Genomic DNA, 22,559 nt, shown 5'->3' with positions numbered 1-22,559 from the left:
TGTGGGAAAAGTGAGAAAAACCTAACACCTGGACATGAAATTGGGTGGATTTGTCTATCACGATAGGATGTATGAAAATGTTTTGTCACGCTTAAGTTGGGGCACCTGTAAGTCAAGGCAACACTTTTGATTGATGGTAGTGTCTATAAGTAAGAAAAGATGTATTACAATAGATCTTTTTCAATGCATTCCGACACGTTAATGCACTTATCTGATCATCGCGTCCATTTTACGAGGCACGTCATTGACTTTTGTTTTATAGCAGTGGCTCACTCGTGTTACTTATCTGCTTCCTCCCTTAATCCTGGCTTCTTTACAAAGCAGCAGCAATTATGACATAAAAAAGAAAACAGAGCACCATTCTCTGATGATTAAATATTTATCACACACAATGATGATTTTTACACCTCTTAAACACAAGTTTACAAACAGGTGTGTTCAAAGGATATTGGACTGGTTTTAGCAGGTTCCAATAAATGAAGGGTGAAGAATACAAACATTTGCACAGCCCTGCTTTACAGTCATCACATTTTTCATACATTAAGACATTAATTGTCATTTAAAGAAATATGATTTTTTTTTTTTTTATTGTTTTTAAATGCCATCCGGCGTGAAGCAACCGATTTCAAAAGCTTCATTAAGGCACAAGTGTGAGAACTGAGAAGTGACATCTGGAAATGTGCAAAGTGGACTTTCCTGTCACGGGGGAAAAAAAAACAAATCGCTGAAAGTATTTTAAGAAAAGTTAGCTTCTGCGTCTTTTGTGTCCTCAAAAAAAAAAAAAACAACTGCACACATTAGATTAAACAGTAACGACGTGATCCCTTTTAATACCACTTCAGAATTGTAAAACACTAAAGAGTCGCAGCTTAGTGTCCGCTTTTTGAAATAAAAATTAAGAGGGTCCTTTGGAGCAGGAAACAGTACAATTTGTCACATTTTACCAATAAGGGTGGAAAAAAAATGCAAAACACACAATAATCCGAGGTGTCTGTGCGAAAGGCACAAGATGATACGACGACAACAATACTGTTGCGAAAGGGGCTAACAAAACAACGTGACAATCGGCGACCCAATAACGAGTGACCCATTTGGACCCTTCGACCGTACGTTTCAGACCCTGCTCTAGAAACGATTATCCTGGAGGTGACCAGTCCCTTCCTTGCAGCTCGTCAAAAGCCAGCTATTACCCGTATCGTTGTGGGAAAGGTACCGACACCCAATGGAGCGTTGACAAACTAAACAAATTCCCAGCAGTACAGCGAACCCTCGCTATATTGCACTTAAACATTCGCGCCACTGGCATATTGCGGATTTCTAAGTGCTCCCTTTTTAAATGGATTTTTACATTAATCAGGCACATCTGAATTTAATGTTGTGCACATTTAATACCCAGTGTGTTAAAGTAGCAATTGTTTGAAGGGTTATAATTACTTTAACATTGATGCTAATTTTAGTTACCCTTTCTACGGTGTTTCACGTTATATGATAGCGTGAAGCAAATTTTATTACAGAATGACATGGTTCGGTTGAACATTTTGTGATTCAAGTATATACTGATTCTCAATGCACCTGTAAATGACGCATACAAGCAAGCACACTGTGCCTCTTATTTAGAGAACTGTGTGAACAAGAGTCTTCTTTTCCCCAAAGTGATGTTATAAGATAGTCTCCCATTTCTTGACAGTGAGAATGACAACAGCCGCCTCGGAATGCTTTAAGTGTGTTTTAATAACCCTGTAAAGTGAATTCTGAGATTTCTTTGTAAGTACGTAAAAAATATTTAAAGGTAATTGCTGACTATGTGCAAAGACAGAACGACGTAGTACTCAATTGTCCAGATAAAGCCTTCAATTGTTTTTCACCTTTTCAGTTTTCCTGATATTTTTTGGGGAGGGGCTGGGGGGGTGTAGGACCATGGCTAAAAAAGGGCACCCAGTCCCATCTCCCCTGCTATATACGAACTTGAGCGCCTTCAGCCGCATCAACGGTTAGCTAGCTAGCTACGCTTGCACCCCGTGAGCGCACAGGGTTCTTAACAACACTATTCTCTGTGGTTAAGATATATTTAGTTTCACGTTATATGGGAGGACAAAAACTATATCAATTTTTTTTATATGGTTCCTCTTTGTTGCAGATGTTCACCTGCTGCGGGTGGGTCTGGAACGTATTCCCCCCCCCCCCCCCGATAAACGGCTTCACTGTAGGAGAGTAAATTCTGGCTCTACGTGAAAGGGTAAGTATGTACTCTGCGTGAAGGGCTGGCGGCTCACGCAAAGTGGACTTTGGTCTTAGTCTTGGCGGGAGTAGGAGTCGGCGTGGACGGCCCAGGGCTGCACGCTGCCTCGACCGAAGATGCTGTAGAAGGTGGCGCCAAACAGGTTGATGGCGGCTGCGATGTAGAAGACCGTCTGCCATTCTTCAATGGTGTTCTAACAACACAGACAACATGGACTTGACTCTCTTGGCACTCTTATTTGCAGTCAAAACAAACAAAAAATACTTAATGACTGACATCATAATTTGAAACCATTTTGGTGTTCAAAAATACTTAATGTGCATCCAACATCTTATTTTGATAGTTAAAACAATTTTTTTAAAATGCTCAATGCACATCCAGTGTCTACTTCAGCCCGTCAAAACGAAATGCGCTTATCAAAATCTTTCATTTTGAAATTATTTTGAGTCAAAATTTTAACCCAAATTCAAAAGAAATTCTTAATCTAGATCCAACATCTTATTTTGAACCGATTTTTACAGTCAAAACTCGATAAAATACTTTTGCACAGCCGACGACTTGTAATTTAAAATTATTTTGGGTCAAAGGTCAAAATGTCATTCGTACTGCGCATCAGTCTTATTTTGAAAATGTTTTTGCCTATTTTCTCATTTTGGTACTCGCCATTTCAGTTTCAAGTGAGTAAATTATCAACAAAAACTCTTACATTTGCAGTGAGGCTTCTTGCAATGACTGGTCCCACCATGCCAGGAATGGTGGCGAAGGTGTTGGTGATGCCCAGCAGGATGCCCGCGTACCTGCCAGGACGACAGGTGAATGCTACGTTCCGGTCCACTTGCGCTGGGACACGATGAACACTACTCACGAGGGAGCGATGTCCAAGTGGTTGATATTGAAGCCGGACGCCGACACTCCGCCCAGCGAGGACGAGAGAGTGAGGAAAGTCAACGCCAAGGTGTAGTTGCATCCCGTGTAACCGGCCGCCACCAGGAACACGGCCGGTCCGATCATACCCACGACGGAGAAGGACTTCCGGACCGTGACGGTGGAGTAGCGGCGCCTTTCCCGCAGGTAGTCGGCCAGCTGACCGCTCATCATGGCGAACAGAGCGCAGCCCAGGTAAGGGAGAGCCGACAGAAAGCCATTCTGATGTGGATTACAGCAGACATGTAAGTGTGGGTATATTTCCACGTGCAAGTATTGGGAAAATAGTGACATTTTCAAGTGGGGTCAATTTTTTGGGGGTCATTACATGATCATACGAGGGCATATTGACAAACAAATTCCAGATCTAGAAAGCCTCCATCAAGAACTTTAATTTCACATCTGACTCAGTGTGGTTTGATGTGAATTAACCTTTAACGTGTTTTTGAGCTTTTCACGACGAGGCCTCGGTTTGGGGGACACACCAGAAGTTGGGTTGCGTCATTACCTGCTGTATGCTGAAGCCCAGTATGTCATTCATGTAGGTGGGCAGCAGGGTGAGGAGGGTGTAAAAGGTCCAGTTGTACGAGAAGTGGGCCACCACGATGGCCAGCAGCGGGCGCGACGTCACGATGGCTCGCCACGGGATGTGTCCGCCCGATGGAGACAGCTGCTCAAAATCACAGCGAGTAAAAAGACTTGCACCGCAAACCAAGAAGGTCCCATATTAGCCAAATAAGTCTCAAGGCTTGTGAAATAGGATAAAATAAGATTTTGTACATGCAAAATACTTATTTGCATATACACACATGGAGAATATTGTTGGTAACCCTCTGTTAATGAAAGAAGAAATAACATGACCTAACCCCTGACAAAAGTAATAAGAAAAAAAAAAATGTACCAATGAAAATCAGACATTGCTTTTGAAATTCATGAAACAGGCCTGAACAAAAATGATGGTACCCTTAATATTTTGTTGCACCACCTTTGGAGGCAATCACTTCAATCAAACGATTTTAACTCATTTGAACTTTCAATGAGATTTGTCCACTTCTCAGCGGCTTTTTCGGCCCACTGTGGAACAAACTGCTCCAGTTGTCTCAGGTTTGGAGGGTGCTTGCTCCAGATGGCATGTTTCACCCCCGTTCCACAGATGTTCAATCGGATTTAGATCAGGGTTCATAGAAGGCCGCTTCAGAATAGTCCAATGTTTTGCTCTTAGCCATTCTTGTGGCGTGTGCGTGAGTGTGTTTTGTGTCATTGTAACACCAATGACCTGTGACCTCGACACAGCTTTCTGACACTGGGCAGCACATTGCTCTCTAGAATACCTTGATAGTTTTGAGATTTCATTGTGCCAGATGCAGCAAAGAAGCCCCAGAACATAACAGAGCCTCCTCCATGTTTCAGGGTAGGGACAGTGTTCTTTACTTCATTTTTGTGTCTGTGAACATAGAGCTGATGTGCCTTAACAGAAAGTTCCAGTTTTGTCTCATCTGTCCATAGAAGATTCTCTTAGAAGCTTTGTGGCTTGTCAACATGCAGTTTGGCAAACTCGCTTTTTTTCCCCCGATTTATTTTCAACAGTGGTGTCCACCTTGGTCGTCTCCCATGAAGTCCACTTTGGCTCAAACAACAACGGATGGTGCGATCTGACACCGATGTACCTTGACCTTGGAGTTTACTTTTAATTTCAGAATAATATGTGCAATTGTAGTCACGGCAACATCGAGCTGCTTGGAAAGGTTCTTTTGGCCGTTACCTTTAACTTTTACTTTTTGGGAGTTTGCATGTTCTCCCCGTGCCTGCGTGGGTTTTCTCCGGTTTCCTCCCACATCGCAAAAACATGCACGGTAGGTTAATTGACAACTCTAAAATTGTCCGTAGGTGTGAATGTGAGTGCAAATGGTTGTTTGTTTATATGTGCCTTGCGATTGGCTGGCAACCAGTTCAGGGTGTACCCCGCCTCCTGCCCGACGATAGCTGGGATGCGCGCCCGCGACCCTAGTGAGGAGAAGCGGCTCAGAAAACGGATGGATGGATGTGTACAGACACGGGACTGTGATGCGTCACCTCGTTCTTCAGCGAGCCCACGATGTAGACTCTCTCCCGTTCCGAGATCCACGGGTGACTGTTCGGACTGTCGAAGGCCAGAAAGGCCCACAGCACGAACCACAACAGGCCCACTGCACCTTGACACACAAAACAAACGCAAACGGACAAATCACCCCGCGAATTTCACAGCTAGGTTTTCCTGTGTGTCGCTGCGCCGGGTGAATAGCCCTGAGATGGAAACGGGAATGGCAACCTACACGTTACCAGGGTTGGGAGGTACGATCAAAAGTCGGGGTTGAACCGACTAGTCGACTTTACTCCTCCATATCAACATTTAAAGCTTCAAGTCGACAAATCCATAACCACGAACTTAGGGCTGCAAATAACGATTGTCTTAAGCGATTGACTGTCAATAATTTTTTCGATTAATCTATGAATCTGATTTAAAAAAAAAAAAAAAAAAAAAGTTTTAATTTCCATCCTTTTGTTCAAAGACAGGACATTATTTTAAAGTGACATGAATTGATTATGATTTTGTTAGTGGTTTTGTCCGTAACATTTTAGAAAATGGCCCAAAAAAATGTTGATCGTTGTTGCAAAAGCCGATGTTTGCAAATGTCTTACTTTGATTAAGCACAAAGATAATCAAGACTGGTGAAATCGGACAATATTTACTTTTGAGAGGCTGAAATTCTGGGGATTTGGCAAATTTTAAGATAAAAAGTCCACCATCAAAATAGTCTATTAATTTGATAATCATTTAGTTGCCGATTTAATAAATTAATTGTTGTACCTCTCGTGTCACTCCACAGTAAGCGTGACTGAGTCAGTGTTGTTACCAAAGATGTAGAAGACGTAGGTCCAGTCCAGGTAGAAACAGATTTCACCCGACAGCGGAAGCGACACCACCGTCCCGATCTGGGCTCCTAGCACACAAACACACGACCCCCAAGGTTTAACGACAAAATGCTGACACGTAACCGGATCAACATGTGGGTCTCACCAATGTAGGAGATGGTGAGAAGACGGCTCCTCTCCAAAGGCGGCGCCCACGCTGCCCACATGTTGTACATAGCGGGGAACGTCACGCCCTAAAGGGGTACACGCACGTCATTCTTGTCAACATTCATTCACACATGTACTATTGTGCATGAAAAAGTGAGCAAATGCTGAGGGACAAGCATTGATAAAAGTAGTAACTGTACAAAAATAAAATGTTTTTATGCAGACGAAAGTAATGACAGAAAAAAGGTGGTGATCTTGTCATTTTTCCCATAAAGTAGTCATCTTGTGATCAATTCAGTGAACATTTTCTTCAATAAATAAGTTGTTTTTTGATGAGGTGGTCATTTTAGGAAAATTGTAAATTTCACAAAAATCTTGAAGAAAAATGGAAGTCTTATTTTGTTTCAGAAATTCATATTTCTGGAGCAAAACAATGTGTGGGGTGGGGGGTGTATTTTTGACAGACAGAAGAAGGTGGTCATCTTAGGAAAGTAGTCATTTCATTTAAAAAAAAATGTTAAAAATTAAAAGTGATCCAATCATATTCTATGTCATGTATATTTCTTTGAAAAAAAAAAAAAAAAAAGTGGTAATTGATATTTTTTCATTAAAAAGTAGCATTCATAAAAGAATAAAATCACATTTTTTCGATGACAAATTCATATTTCTTTCAAGAATAAGATCCCATTTTTGCAAAAATTAAAAGCATCTTTAACATTTGTATTTTCTTTTTCTCCAAGGACGCCACACTGCCGACATACCTCCCCGACGCCTTCCAGCACCCTGACGGCGATGAGGTAGCTGGCGCCCAGGTCGGCCGCCACGGGGGTGAGCAGCGTGAAGGCCACCGTCCCCAGGATGCCCAAACCCATCAGCCACTTGGGCCCCGAGCGGCCCGACAGGTAACCCCCGGGGATCTGCGTGAGGATGTAACCGTAGAAGAAGGAGCCCAGGATCCAGCCTTGCGTCTCAAAGTCCCAGTCGTACACGCTGGCCTGTGACAAAGCCCCAAAATAAAGTTGCATTTTTCAGATTTAAAAAAAAAAAAAAAAAAAACTTTAGGAAAATTATCAGTTTGGGATTTAAAAAGTGGTCATCTTTGGAGATTAGTAATATATTTTTATTTAAAAAAAATGTAACCTTGACAATCAAAACATTTGTAAAAAAAATAAAATAAATAACGTTTTGGGGGGAACCTATCCCTCGCTTTTGCAGAATACCCCACTTATTTGCGGTATTGTTTTTCCCTTCTTATTTACATTTTTGTTACCCGATCCCCTGCTTATGCTTGCATTTTTGGAGGGATTTTTTTCTCTCTTTTTTTTTTAAGTAAAGAAAAATGTCATTGCAATTAACAATAAGCATCAGTTGTTTGCAGATTTTCCGGTCAGGCCTGCTCCCTAGTTAGAATAGCTCTTAAGAAAAGTTGTCTTTTTTTAATGTTAAAAGTTTAAAAATAATAATTTTACATAAAATTCTGATAGAAAAATGTTCAATATTTTATGTTTTTTTCTATTTAAAATGTGACATCATTTTATTATTATGGTAGTTTTACAAAAGTAGCCTCTTCTAATAAAAATGTAGGAATCCCATGGGAATAAAATCTTTTTTTTTTTTTCTCCCCCCTGAGAATAAGGTCACATTTCTGATAGTAGAGATTGTCCCAAAAAAATAAAAACCTCACGGTGTGGTTGCGTTTGGGCCGGGCGGGGCTGGCGTGGGCGGGACACACGGAGCTGCTGTGGTTGCGGTGGGCCCGCTGGGTGGTGTTGAGCATGTCCACCATGGCCACGCTGAGGTTGACCCGTAGGGCGTAGACCACGAAGAAGCCGAACGAGGACAGCAGGGCCAGGCCGTAGCGCGCCGAGCAGCATGCTGGAGCTGCGGGACAAAAAGGCAAAAGGCTAGCGGGATATTAGCCACAACACATTTTCGGTGAATTTCCGTGGGAAGTTACGATGGGGATTTTTGGAAATACCTTGACTTCAAAGTTGAATTAACTTTGTGACCACTATCGAAACTAAGATATTTCCCCATTGAAACGAATGGAAAATGCCATGAATCTGCTCCAGCCCCACCCCAGCCCGCCAAAAAAAAGGACTCTATAATATTATACTTTATAAAAACATACAGTAATGAAAATTAAATAGAATTACCATTAAAGAATGTAATTTGTTGTCCCACTTTGCATCAATTCAATGGCTCTTGTCCTGCTCCTTCTGGCGTTCCGTAAGGGGGCCAATGCAGTTTTGTCTAGAACCGCCACTGAAATAAACTTCGCGGGGTTACTGTCGCCTTTTTTTGAACAAAAAGTAGTCATTTCCTGCAAATAGTCGCGCCTTGAAGCAATCATTTTACGAGAGTAGTCTTTTCGCTTTAAAAAAAAAAAAGCTTCTTTTAGTGCCGGCGTCCACCATGTTACCGCTCGTCAACTTAAAAAAGAAAAAAGCAACTCGTGACTACCTCGTCGTCTGCAACAACACCAAGATAGAATCTGGAAAATGTATTAAAAGTGTTATTTGTTGTTATAAACACGTAATTAGGGGTGGTCAGGCTACGGGTGTTTGTCGCCACCCGAGCACCTCGTCGCCAGGCAGCCGCCCGGCGGTTCTCTCACCCCGCTGGCTCTTATCCTTGCGTCCGCGTGGAAGAAGAGGTTCGTGCTGCCGCTCCTCGCCCTCCGTGTCCGACAAGCGCGACTCCATTTCGGTCACTTTGCAGCAGGCATGGCGAGCTAACGAAGCGAACGAGCGACAAAAGATAGCAGCAGCCACAAGCAGGAAGTCGTTTTTTTTGTTGTTGCTACAAGCAGGAAGTACGCACAGTCACGTGTGGTCACGATGTGGCGTTCAAGTACAATAGGAATTTTGTAATCAAAAGCTAACTGTACTACGAGATTAATTTGGGGCTAATATTTCTAGAATAGTCGATAAAAAAAATGTAACTATCATTTTTATTTATTTGTTTGTACACAAAATTGATGGATGGACATTGTAACTTTAATAGAAATTGGTAACCAGAGGAAAATAATCATTTTTTAATGAAAAGTAGTCTTCCAAAACTAAATTGTTTTGATAGTAGTCATATTTGTTCAATGTATTTTGATATATAAAAAAAGTGGTAATTAAAGGGAAAACGTCATATTTTATAATTTAAAAAAGATTCTGTAATAAACCTAGGAAAATTTTTTAAAAATACATTTTTGATGAAAACATTGGTAATCTGCAAAATGTAATTTATATATTTTTTTACGATAGTGGAGTAATCCTATGCGAATAAAATCAATTATTTTTCCAATAAATTCAGGTTTTCGGGGAGAGGGGGGCGGTACGGTCAAATTTCTTTGAAAAAAAAGTGGTAAATAAAACCTTGGGAGAATAATCACATTTCTTTCGATTAAAAGTTTCATGTTTTTCAAATCTTGTTTGACGAAAAGTAGTTAGCTTGCAGAAACAGTCACTTTTTGGGCGGGGGGGGGGGATATTACGTGTATAGTCGAGACAAAGGTCACATTTTTTGAAAGAAAAACATCGGTAATCTATGAGATCTTTTTTGATGAATATTACAGTAATTGTACAAGAAGTCATGATGAAAAAAATCCCTTTTAGAAAAAGTAATCATGAGATTAGTCACTTTTGAGGAAAAAAATAATTTCCCCAAGTAAAATATTTTTATCAAGCGAAATAGCATACAGTGGTGCCTTGAGATGCGAGTTACATTTGTTCCATGACCATTCTCTTATCTCAAAAAAAAAAAAAAACTGGTATCGCAAAATGTATGTCCCCATTAAAATGAGTGGAAATGTAATTAATCTGTTCGAGTCCCCCCAAAAGAAGACAATATTTTTTAAACGTTTAAAAAAAAAAAAAAAAAAGACAACTGGCAGTATATTGTAAAATATACTCATAAAAATATAATAGAAAATAATGTAAAGATATGAACTGGTTTTCTGAAGTATACTCAAGCCAAAAGTCTCACACATGCAATCACATTTGAGCATCATTTGGTGCCTGTACCTTTAAATTCTCGATCTCGTCTATTGTAAACATATCTCCAGCTTCAAATTGTTTTAAACACTCGGCTGGCGTGACTGTACTTTGTCATTTTGATTATGTTGTTAACTCGTGTGGCTGTGGGGTTTTACACCGTAGCCTATGCTTGAAGGAGAGCGTGGTAGTTTCAAGTACACAATGTGTCATTCTTTTTGTTTTAGAGTTAAGTAAACTTCAGTTGGTAGTGGCACCGTCTTGAGATTGTATTGTACGGCGCACAGATTGAAGAAACCCGCAACTCAACTGTTTATTTAAAAACGCCACAACAGAAACAAAAGTACAAAGTAAAACTTGCAACTTTAGACATAAAACAAAAACAAAGTTTAATACTAAATGGGTTTTAAGAAGAGTTTTAAAAATGGACAGTGACGAGACTTGTCTCATGCGCACCAGGAAGGTCCGTCGTTCCATCGTTTGTGCTCCGAGCTTCTGCTTCCACTTTGTTACATTCAGGAGCAGTTGGTCATCTTACTTTAGGGACGGAGCAGCTCAGCGAGGGAAGGGAAGGGAAGGCAACGCGACACCATGATGACATTTGAAAACAAAATCTTCAAATGAGCCAGTGCGTGCCTCTAACTTGGGAGCATAAATAGTTGAGTTTTCCTCACAAATACTGACTAGTGCGTCTTAAATAAGCCTTGCTGCATGAACTGATGACGCCTGCTCAGATGGGAGGCGAAACGAAACGTCTTCTCAAGACGCACAGAACCGCCCACTTGCGATCGAGTCAATGCAACAATCACGATGTTTTACGAAATCTGTCCCGTGTCATTCCCGCTGCTGGTTTCCCAGTTGTGACGACATAATGAAAGCCATAATGGAGAAACAAACAAACAAACAAAAAGAGTGCAAAGAATATCATCTGAGATGATGCAAAATGTGCCTAAATCACAGATAGGGGCGTTGTAGCCTCCAGCCCTTGGCGACAATAGCAGGTTGAACAGCTGAAGGAAGAAATCAGCCGGGGCAGGTGGAGGAACAGCCGCAGAATGCCGGCTTTCGAAACCAGGGGACAAAGTGGAAAGATAAAGGATATATATTTCCAGAGAACAAAATAGCAACCTTACAAGAATTAACTTGTTTTTTCATGAAAACAAAAGTTACAATTCTTGCGTAAAGTAAACCATACAGCATTCATTTGCACATTCTACAATTAAAACAACAGTTGGTCTTAAAATAATAAAATAGAATACCATTAAATATAAAATAAGTATACATATGGTGTGATCCAATGCATGAAATTGTAAAGTGTCAAGAAAAGCAATATATTGCATTATTATTTTAAAATAAAGTATTTGCAGATACACTTTAAGAGCGAGGGTCTCCAGTTTTATATTTACGAAGGATTTCAAATAGCCCGCAAACAACAGGAGTTGTCAAAAAAGGCACATCACACGAAGGCTGGTTAATAATCAAATCTCCCTTTTTTTCATCACAAATTTTAATCAGTGTACAACTATATGATATAAATAGATAAAATGCCTGGCGTATGACATAATCCTCAATTGTTTATCTATTACAGTTACTGTGCCGCGACTGAGGGAATCCTGTCATTTATTTTCCTAATACTTTCACTGGATAAATGGTCAGCAAACTTGAATGTTACTTGAAGCACTGAGCTGGATAGTATTTTTTGAATTATTATTATTTGCACTGTGCTGCAAATATTCTGAAGGGTATTTATTTGGCCACCGGATACATTTTATTTGTATTAATATTGTAATTAATTGTGTGGTCTACATAAAAAAATTTGAACTGGTCGCCAGTCAATCGCAGGGCACATACAAACAAACAACCATTCAGAATCAGAATCAGAATCATCTTTATTTGCCAAGTATGTCCAAAACACACAAGGAATTTGTCTCCGGTAGTTGGAGCCGCTCTAGTACAACAGACAGTCAATTTACAGAACACTTTGGAGACATAAAGACATTAACAAAAAACAACAACAAACAACAATTGTGCAAAAAGATGCAGAGTCCTCAGTTCGAATGGCTAATATCGCAATAGTCCGGTGCAATGACCATTGTGCAAAGGGCACTGAGACTTCAAGGAGTGTATGCGGTTTAAAGTGACGAGTAGTGCGATAATCTGGGACAATGGTTGTGCAAATGTTACAGATACTCCTCTGGCATGAGTGGCCACTATATGCAAATAGTGCAGCACGGCGAGACAACTACAGTGAGTGCACGAGTAATACATAATACAGAAATGTGACAACGAACTCAAGTCAAAAAATTGCCAGCTTGTTGTAATGGAATTGTAAGTTAGCTGTTCAAGAAGTTGATTGCAAGTGGGAAGAAGCTGTTGGAATGTCTACTAGTTCTAGTTTGCATTGATCGGTAGCGCCTACCTGAGGGAAGGAGCTGGAAGAGCTGGTGACCAGGGTGGGGAGGGTCCGAGAGGATTTTGCACGCCCTTGTCTTAGTTCTGGCAGCGTGCAAGTCCTCAAGGCTGGGTAGGGGGGTACCGACAATCCTTTCAGCATTCGCGCTCACAATCACACCTACGGGCAATTTGGAGTCGTCAATTACCCTACCATGCATGTTTTTGGGATGTGGGAGGAAACCGGAGTGCCCGGAGAAAAGCCACGCAGGCACGGGGAGAACATGCAAACTCCACACAGTCGGGACCGGGGATTGAACCCGGGTCCTCAGCGCTGTGAGGCAGACGCTCTAACCAGTTTACTGCACGGTGGTGCCGCCCACAGAAAACTAATTTCATGTCAAAAATATCAGCATCTGTATCATCGGGATGTAAAAAAATGTTGCACGTCTCTAAATCAGTGTATTGCTCCTTTGCTGGTGGAAAAGGCAATTGACAATGACCTTATTCAAAACTAGTTTTTGCTTTGTTTTTCCCTTCTGAGATTTGCTATATTGCTCCTGATACCAAACAAGTCCCCCCCCCCCCCCCCCCCCCCCTATTTTGTTTTCACTTGTTTGGTGGTTCTAAAAGTGCTTTATAACTATCTCCTCAGTCACCTACTGATGAGGCAACATCGGGAGCACGGTCATGGTCACAAGGGCTCAGGGTCCGAGCCACAACCTTTGGCTAAGAAGACGACCACTCTCCCCCCTGATGCATAGATTGAAGAAACCATGTGGCGGAAGCAGCCGCCCACAACATAACAGTGAGCTTTCTGACACTTGGTAGCACCCTTTGGCACCAGGATGATTTGACAAGCTTGAGATTTCATTGTCAACTGCACAGATTGAACATATAATATAATATCAACAACACTGTCGGTCTGGTGACCTGAGGCACCCAGCAAGAGTGTGAGGATGGAGCCGCTAAGACAGAGATAAGGCGGGGTGGGGGGATAGTGGAGGGAGGCCGGGATCACAGTTTCAGTATGTGCTCCCTTTTACGTGTTCCAGTCGAGAGGCGAACAGCACCATTTTGAAATCTCTGGAGACTTTTGAGGGAGGAGTGGCTGACTCCAGAGTAAAGTGAAGGAATAAGAGGACTTAAGGTGAGCCGGGATAAAGTTTTAAAGTGCTGCCCTGCCGTACACCACGCGATTGGATATGCGGACGGTGTAAACCGCATTTGATCCCGTTTATACAGTATATTATACTTTATCACATTTATTAAATTCTAAAAAGATATGTGCAAGAATAAGAGTGTGGATATTGTCCCGCTGACTCCCTTCATTTGAACGTACGCGGCTCGCTACGTATCGCTTGCGTACATTTTGATCAAACGCTTTGCGTTTTCATTCACAGGTACATTAGAAATTAGGAATATAGCTAAGTACGGATGTAAAACAATATTTGATGCTTTTTATACTATATATATATGGGTTGGGGTGGCGAGGCGGCGAGGTCAGGAATGTTTTTCCTGGGTGATCTGGGTGACAGCTTTGGTGCATTTTGACAGTGTGCCAGCAATTTTTCAGGGCAAACCAGTGGCCCGGGTGATCTGCCATTCATGAAAACAGGTGTTTGGTATTTGCATTTGTTTCTGCACAGGAAAGCAAGGAACAGTATGAGCAGCAGAAACAGCACCAGTACGGAGCTGACTATCGTCAGTCTTCTTCCTGTGAGGAGAGCACAAGGTTCAACATTGTACAGTGAATCCCAGTTCATCGCGGACGTGCAAAGTTTATGCGTTCATGTCCTTCGTAGTAAACAAAAGCCTCTTCGTATCCGCATCTAAGCACTTCAAAGTGCGACATCAAACTTGTTCAACTGTGCAAGTTTTCAATAAAAATGTGAAATACGATACTTGCGATCTGCTTCAAGACACTCATGCGAACATTGTAGAAAATAAAACGGTAAAATGTAGGCTCTGAGAATGCAAAAACTTTGCAGGCGAATGTAAAACTTTTTCGCTTTGACAAATACTAAAAATTGTTTACAAAAACAAGTACTGCACATTAGCATCGTTGAAGACGTAAATATCCTTTGACATTTACAAAAACTTTAGCATCATCATACACAGGAAATTGAGTTAGGTTTTTCGTGAGACTAAAAATTGCCTCTGTTTACGAAACGTACGTTGGCTTTGTCAAAAACCCAAACGAGACTCAAAATTGGCTTTTTAAGTTTAAAAATGTGCTGTTAAATGTTAGAAGCGTCAAAGACTCAAAATAGTCTCTGTGTACAAAAACTTTTTTTTTTTTTTTTCATAGGAATCAAAACTTCCTTTGTTTATAAAAAATGTACAATATAGCTCTGGCAAAATTCAAAAATGTCTTTTCCAAAAACACTTAGGCTACCATTGGGTACATTGGTACATTCAATCTATCGCTCTCGCTGCGCTCTGAGAAACTCGGTTCAGAGAGACGGGGCGCGTCCATTTTCTCTGAATTTACGAAGAAGTGTGTCGGCCAAATAATTGTCTTTGTTTACAAAAACACACAGTATATTAGCTTAATTTGTCTGAGTGTTTCCAAGGTGCAGACACAGAGGAGGTCCGGGTGGAGAGCACGCGTGCAGTATGTGTTGATCGTGTGTCCAATGCTTGCAATGCACACTGACCTGTAGACCGAGAGACTTCATACATTTCCGTGCAGTTGACTGTGGGGGGGAGACAAAAGATTTCAAACCCTGAGCTGTTGTTCCGCTCACTGTACCATAACGTACAACCCCAATTCCAATGAAGTTGGGACGTTGTGTTAAACAAATAAAAAAAAGAATACAATGATTTGCTAATCATGGTCAACCTATATTTAATTGAATACACTACAAAGACAAGATATTTAATGTTCAAACTGATAAACTTGATTGTTTTTAGCAAATCATTAACTTAGAATTTTATGGCTGCAACCTGTTCCAAAAAAGCTGGGACAGGTGGCAAAAAAGACTGAGAAAGTTGAGGAATGCTCATCAAACACCTGTGTGGAACATCCCACAGGTGAACAGGCTAATTGGGAACAGGTGGGTGCCATGATTGGGTATAAAAGGAGCTTCCCAGAATTGCTCAGTCATTCACAAGCAAAGATGGGGTGATGTTCACCTCTTTGTGAACAAGTGCGTGAGAAAATAGTCAAAGTTTAAGGACAATGTTCCTCAACAAGGAATTTAGGAATTTCACCATCTAGGGTCCATAATATCATCAGTTGACAGAAAACACTTTTGAGACATAAAGACTGACAAAAAACAGTCACTGAGCAATAAAGGGTTGCTCGTTATCTGGTAATGCCGGTACATTATTATTATTTTTTTTTGACAATAATTCTGTTTTTATTCATGTTTAACACAACATCCCATCTTCATTGGAATTGGGGTTGTACTATATAGCTGGCCACTCCGCAGAGTTGTTTGTGTTTACAGGGAGCCATTTGATTGATTTTTTTTTTTGCAGAAGTGGAGGACTTGAACAAGAATGAAAATTAGGCTTACCTGGACATGTGACAACTCGTAAGAAATTCTGAGGAGGGAAAAAAAAAAACAGATGTCTCTTAGCTTAGCAATTTTGTCATCAGCAAAAAGATAGACATGGTGTCACTGGTGGAGTCGTGATTCGCACCTGACTGGGGCATTCTCTGTTGCGTTGAATGTCCTCCACACAAACGGCAAGATGAAGATATTTTTCGGATTTCGGATCACCTTGTCGCTTACAGACTTGTCCCTCGGCCTGTGCGTCGCCAGCACGAGCTCCTAAAAAGCACCGACGCACGATCATTAGCAATCTGCTTTAGAGCGTTCTCGACATGGACTGCTATTTGACTGCATGTTAGCATAACAACAGCTACCATGTTAACATTTCACCAGTTCTCATTTAAAGTAGTACCTGGCTACAAAGTGTGATGTATTAACCATCGGCCTTAAGAGTTTCTCTTTCTCAGGTTGCCATCTGTAAGTTGGCATTTTACAAATTCTAAATTAGAAATAGTACCCGACTACAGACTATAAAACCCTTATCTATCTTAGTACTTTTTCTACTAAGTTTGTCATCTTGCTCCTGCATATGTTGCGATTTCATTCGAATCAAAAGTAGTGCCTTACGACAGGGCAAGATGTAAGCTCCTTATCGAGCTGCCTTAGCGCTTTCAGAATTCAAATTGCTATATGTTAGCATTTGATCAACACTCATTTCAAATGCTATACAATGTATCTCGGGGGATTTTGCCCCCGTTAGACAGTATTAGTGCACTGAAAGAAAGAAGTGACTAGTGGGATATATCCTACCGTCCCATTGGTCCACTGATAACGAGTGCAGGGCGCTGTGTCATTCCCACTGATTTTGTAATGCCAACCTTTGGTATCATGCGTGACTTCACAAGTGGGATGCTCACTGCTCAAGTGCACAAGAAGAACTGGGAGGCAAGAGAAAGTGGCAATTAGACTTAATCCAGAGTCACACTCACACACTAATATAGAGGAGACCCCTGGTATTCGTGGGGGATAGGGACCAGCCGGGACCGCTAATAACAAACATCTGCAGACATGTGATGCTAATGATAATTGCATTGCTTTTTTTTTTTGGTTTGTTTGTTTGTTTAACCCAGACAATTCTTGAATAAGTGAGGATGAACCCCAAATAAGAGTTTTCAGCATTGTTTAACCCCCCCCCCAAAAAAACAAAATAGATCTATTACCTGCCTGTGTATGTGTGACTATGGCGTGTGTGTTTTTGAAGAAAATCTAATGCTATTTTTAGCTTGCCTGTCAATGAGGTTTTCCATTGAGCGTTAGCATTGAGCTGGCCATTCTTATAGAAGAGATAATGCTGTGACCTTGGATCCACCCTGCTCAAGCTTTAAACACCGCCCTGAACACTGTATATAATCTCGCACTGAACACTGAGAAAGCGCACATTTGAGCACATTTTGTGCAGCTGCAGCCTTTGCCTGTAGAACATTTGTACCCAGAATATTCTGCAATAAAGATCTTAAAGAAGTTCATTTCCAGTCTCTGATTCGGACCCCGACATTCTCATCATCCGAAATTCAACGGACACGCGAAGGACTGGCGGAGAGAAACCATCCTTCAACAATTGGTGACCCCGAACGTGATTTCGGGCTGAGGTGTTGGGCGACAGACAGAACATCGGGCACACACGAATGTAAGGTAAGAGGACATTTATCCTCCCAATTGATCTTCTGTCTGTCGACTGATACAAGGCAAGAATTTATGTTCTATTGGAATCTAACTTGAATGTTTGACTGGATGAACTTTAAATAACATAATTTGGTAGATAAGGTTGACTTGTTTCATGTTACAGTGAAATCCTAAAGTCCGTAAATCCTTATATAGGAAATTCTGTACAAAATACCGGTGAAACAAGTAACAAGGAGATAAGTCTCTTTGAAGAATAAGTATCGAGTGGTTTTGATAAATTAAGGTTCGAGTACTTTTGTTTGGATTTCATGTCAAGTACTTTTGTTTAAGAAAAGAGTTTCGATCACTTTTGCGAAATTAAGGCTCGGACGCTTTTGTTTGGCTATTAAGCAAGTGTCTTTGAAGAATAAGTATCGAGTGGTTTTGAAAAGAGTTTTGACCACTTTTGCGAAATTAAGGCTCGGACGCTTTTCTTTGGCTCTAACCAGTTTACCACCGTGCCGCCCACAGAAAACTAATTTCATGTCAAAAATATCAGCATCTGTATCATCATCGGGATGTAAAAAAATGTTGCACGTCTCTAAATCAGTGTATTGCTCCTTTGCTGGTGGAAAAGGCAATTGACAATGACCTTATTCAAAACTAGTTTTTTGCTTTGTTTTTCCCTTCTGAGATTTGCTATATTGCTCCTGATACCAAACAAGTCCCCCCCACCCCCACCTCTTTTGTTTTCACTTGTTTGGTGGTTCTAAAAGTGCTTTATAACTATCTCCTGAGTCACCTACTGATGAGGCAACATCGGGAGCACGGTCATGGTCACAAGGGCTCAGGGTCCGAGCCACAACCTTTGGCTAAGAAGACGACCACTCTCCCCCCTGAGCCGTGATGCATAGATTGAAGAAACCATGTGGCGGAAGCAGCCGCCCACAACATAACAGTGAGCTTTCTGACACTTGGTAGCACCCTTTGGCACCAGGATGATTTGACAATCTTGAGATTTCATTGTCAACTGCACAGATTGAACATATAATATAATATCAACAACACTGTCGGTCTGGTGACCTGAGGCACCCAGCAAGAGTGTGAGGATGGAGCCGCTAAGAGAGAGATAAGGCGGGGTGGGGGGATAGTGGAGGGAGGCCGGGATCACAGTTTCAGTATGTGCTCCCTTTTACGTGTTCCAGTCGAGAGGCGAACAGCACCATTTTGAAATCTCTGGAGACTTTTGAGGGAGGAGTGGCTGACTCCAGAGTAAAGTGAAGGAATAAGAGGACTTAAGGTGAGCCGGGATAAAGTTTTAAAGTGCTGCACACACACAGTATATTAGCTTAATTTGTCTGAGTGTTTCCAAGGTGCAGACACAGAGGAGGTCCGGGTGGAGAGCACGCGTGCAGTATGTGTTGATCGTGTGTCCAATGCTTGCAATGCACACTGACCTGTAGACCGAGAGACTTCATACATTTCCGTGCAGTTGACTGTGGGGGGGAGACAAAAGATTTCAAACCCTGAGCTGTTGTTCCGCTCACTGTACCATAACGTACAACCCCAATTCCAATGAAGTTGGGACGTTGTGTTAAACAAATAAAAACAGAATACAATGATTTGCTAATCATGGTCAACCTATATTTAATTGAATACACTACAAAGACAAGATAGTTGTTTGTGTTTACAGGGAGCCATTTGATTGATTTTTTTTTTTTGCAGAAGTGGAGGACTTGAACAAGAATGAAAATTAGGCTTACCTGGACATGTGACAACTCGTAAGAAATTCTGAGGAGGGAAAAAAAAAAACAGATGTCTCTTAGCTTAGCAATTTTGTCATCAGCAAAAAGATAGACATGGTGTCACTGGTGGAGTCGTGATTCGCACCTGACTGGGGCATTCTCTGTTGCGTTGAATGTCCTCCACACAAACGGCAAGATGAAGATATTTTTCGGATTTTTGGATCACCTTGTCGCTTACAGACTTGTCCCTCGGCCTGTGCGTCGCCAGCACGAGCTCCTAAAAAGCACCGACGCACGATCATTAGCAATCTGCTTTAGAGCGTTCTCGACATGGACTGCTATTTGACTGCATGTTAGCATAACAACAGCTACCATGTTAACATTTCACCAGTTCTCATTTAAAGTAGTACCTGGCTACAAAGTGTGATGTATTAACCATCGGCCTTAAGAGTTTCTCTACTCAGGTTGCCATCTGTAAGTTGGCATTTTACAAATTCTAAATTAGAAATAGTACCCGACTACAGACTATAAAACCCTTATCTTAGTACTTTTTCTATTAAGTTTGTCATCTTGCTCCTGCATATGTTGCCATTTCATTCGAATTAAAAGTAGTGCCTTACTACAGGCCAAGATGTAAGCTCCTTATCGAGCTGCCTTAGCGCTTTCAGAATTCAAATTGCTATATGTTAGCATTTGATCAACACTCATTTCAAATGCTATACAATTATCTCGGGGGATTTTGCCCCCGTTAGACAGTATTAGTGCACTGAAAGAAAGAAGTGACTAGTGGGATATATCCTACCGTCCCATTGGTCCACTGATAACGAGTGCAGGGCGCTGTGTCATTCCCACTGATTTTGTAATGCCAACCTTTGGTATCATGCGTGACTTCACAAGTGGGATGCTCACTGCTCAAGTGCACAAGAAGAACTGGGAGGCAAGAGAAAGTGGCAATTAGACTTAATCCAGAGTCACACTCACACACTAATATAGAGGAGACCCCTGGTATTCGTGGGGGATAGGGACCAGCCGGGACCGCTAATAACAAACATCTGCAGACATGTGATGCTAATGATAATTGCATTGCTTTTTTTTTTGTTGGTTTGTTTGTTTGTTTGTTTAACCCAGACAATTCTTGAATAAGTGAGGATGAACCCCAAATAAGAGTTTTCAGCATTGTTTACCCCCCCCCCCCAAAAAAAGCAAAACAAAAACAAAATAGATCTATTACCTGCCTGTGTAAGTGTGACTATGGCGTGTGTGTTTTTGAAGAAAATCTAATGCTATCTTTAGCTTGCCTGTCAATGAGGTTTTCCATTGAGTGTTAGCATTGAGCTAGCCATTCTTTTTCCTGTGCGTTCAGTTTTACAGTAACCTCCAACTGGTGTGTCATTAAACAGCTTCAGTGTGATTTCACAATGCACACACAGCCCACCCCGCAGCAAAATTCATTTTCTACATTTTGTATTGATGGGCAAATGATACCTAGGCTTTGGAGTTTGTGTCACTCTTCCTAAAGCGGAGTGATTCACGTGACCGATGCCGCCATCTTGTCATGGCCTTCAGTCCCTTGCTTTCTAGCCGTATTGTAGTAAAAATGTACGTGGGCATACCTCAAGCAGTTCTTGAATGAACGCACTCTTTACTCATTTTGTTCTTTTCCCCCCCCACCCCAAACTACAACGACGAGGCGCGTCAAACGATTCCACACATGAACAATTGATTGCTAATAACAAATATATATATATAAATAAATGGTTGCTTACGGGACAGAAGAATCCAAAACGTGACCATGAGTTCCTTCATCACAGCTAACTGAGGTCAAGCCAGCCGCCACGCGATAAGTAACTGCGGTCAAGCCAGCCGCCACGCGATAAGTAACTGCGGTCAAGCCAGCCGCCCCTAATTTCGTTCATACTCGGCATTACGGTAATAGGTCGCCAACTCGCGGCGAAGCCACCTTCAAAATAAAAGCTTCCCAATAATACGGATGTCAGTGTTCTTCGGTTAAGGAATGCAGCCAGCAAAGTTAATTAGAATCTTGAGATACATTACATACATACATACATTAAAATAATTTATTTATTTGATATCTTGGGAAAAATAAATGGCAATGGACTGCACTTATATAGCGCTTTATCTCCATCATCACAGTGGCCAAAGCGCTTTACAAAGACTCATATTCACACACACAATCATAAACCAATGGGCGACTGCTGCCATGCGAGGGGCTGCCATGCCCACTGGGAGCAAATTAGGGTTCAGTGTCTTGCCCAAGGACACTTAGACATGCGGACAGTCGTAGCAGGGATTCGAACCTGTTCTACCTACTGAGCCAAAGCCACCCCAACATAATCCCATTGGTATCGCAAGACAAGTCCAGATCTGTGTGACAGACCACCAAGGACTCCGCGAAAAGAGGTTTGATGAACATCTGATATTGTATTTCAAAATAAAAATCTCTGAAAACTGCATATGTTGCTTTCATTATCCCTGATTGAAAAAATCTGTGAAATCTTTTTAATGAGATATCGCAACACCAGACCAGTTCTGGGGGACACTACACCACCCCAGGTCTGCAACAAAAGAGGTCCCATCAAAATCTGATGTGGCATTTCAAAATAAAAGACTCTTGAATTTGGTGTATTTCACTGGCATGATCACGGATTTAAAAAATTCATAAAAAAAAAAAACCTCCTAGTTATCACAACACCAGACCAGTTCTGGGGGACACTACACCCCCCCAGGTCTGCAACAAAAGAGGTCCCATCAAAATCTGATGTGGCATTTCAAAATAAAAGACTCTTGAATTTGGTGTATTTCACTGCCATGATCACGGATTTCAAAAATTCATAAAAAAAAAATTCCTAGTTATCACAACACCAGGCCAGTTCTGGGGGACACTACACCACCCCAGGTCTTCAACAAAAGAGGTCCCATCAAAATCTGATGTGGCATTTCAAAATAAAAGACTCTTGAATTTGGTGTATTTCACTGCCATGATCACGGATTTCAAAAAGTCTTTTAAAAAAACCTCCTAGTTATGCCA

General features: G+C 41.4%; 2 protein-coding genes across 2 annotated transcripts; both read right to left on the bottom strand.

Annotated features, from left to right (window-relative positions):
- Positions 1-360: 360 nt before the first annotated feature.
- On the bottom strand, positions 361-9,039 carry slc17a5 (solute carrier family 17 member 5). The gene is made up of 10 exons (XM_061789538.1): positions 8,841-9,039; positions 7,908-8,104; positions 6,985-7,218; positions 6,222-6,309; positions 6,058-6,144; positions 5,237-5,355; positions 3,672-3,833; positions 3,105-3,385; positions 2,946-3,036; positions 361-2,432 (listed from the first exon to the last, which is right to left on the bottom strand). Exons 1-10 carry the CDS (start codon positions 8,926-8,928, stop codon positions 2,292-2,294), a joined length of 1,488 nt encoding a protein of 495 aa, XP_061645522.1. The 5' UTR covers positions 8,929-9,039; the 3' UTR covers positions 361-2,291.
- A 1,458-nt stretch (positions 9,040-10,497) lies between these two features.
- LOC133485954 (uncharacterized) lies at positions 10,498-21,479 on the bottom strand. The gene is made up of 10 exons (XM_061790417.1): positions 21,277-21,479; positions 20,313-20,440; positions 19,656-19,787; positions 19,529-19,556; positions 19,223-19,261; positions 16,914-17,041; positions 16,252-16,382; positions 16,125-16,152; positions 15,261-15,299; positions 10,498-14,317 (listed from the first exon to the last, which is right to left on the bottom strand). Exons 1-10 carry the CDS (start codon positions 21,314-21,316, stop codon positions 14,306-14,308), a joined length of 705 nt encoding a protein of 234 aa, XP_061646401.1. The 5' UTR covers positions 21,317-21,479; the 3' UTR covers positions 10,498-14,305.
- Positions 21,480-22,559: the final 1,080 nt, after the last annotated feature.

The sequence above is a fragment of the Phyllopteryx taeniolatus genome, chromosome 11 (assembly GCF_024500385.1).
Source record: "Phyllopteryx taeniolatus isolate TA_2022b chromosome 11, UOR_Ptae_1.2, whole genome shotgun sequence".
In the NCBI taxonomy this organism is placed as follows: Eukaryota; Metazoa; Chordata; class Actinopteri; order Syngnathiformes; family Syngnathidae; genus Phyllopteryx; species Phyllopteryx taeniolatus.
The sequence above is the reverse complement of the archived record's forward strand: the minus strand, read 5'-3'. Positions and strand labels throughout refer to the sequence as shown.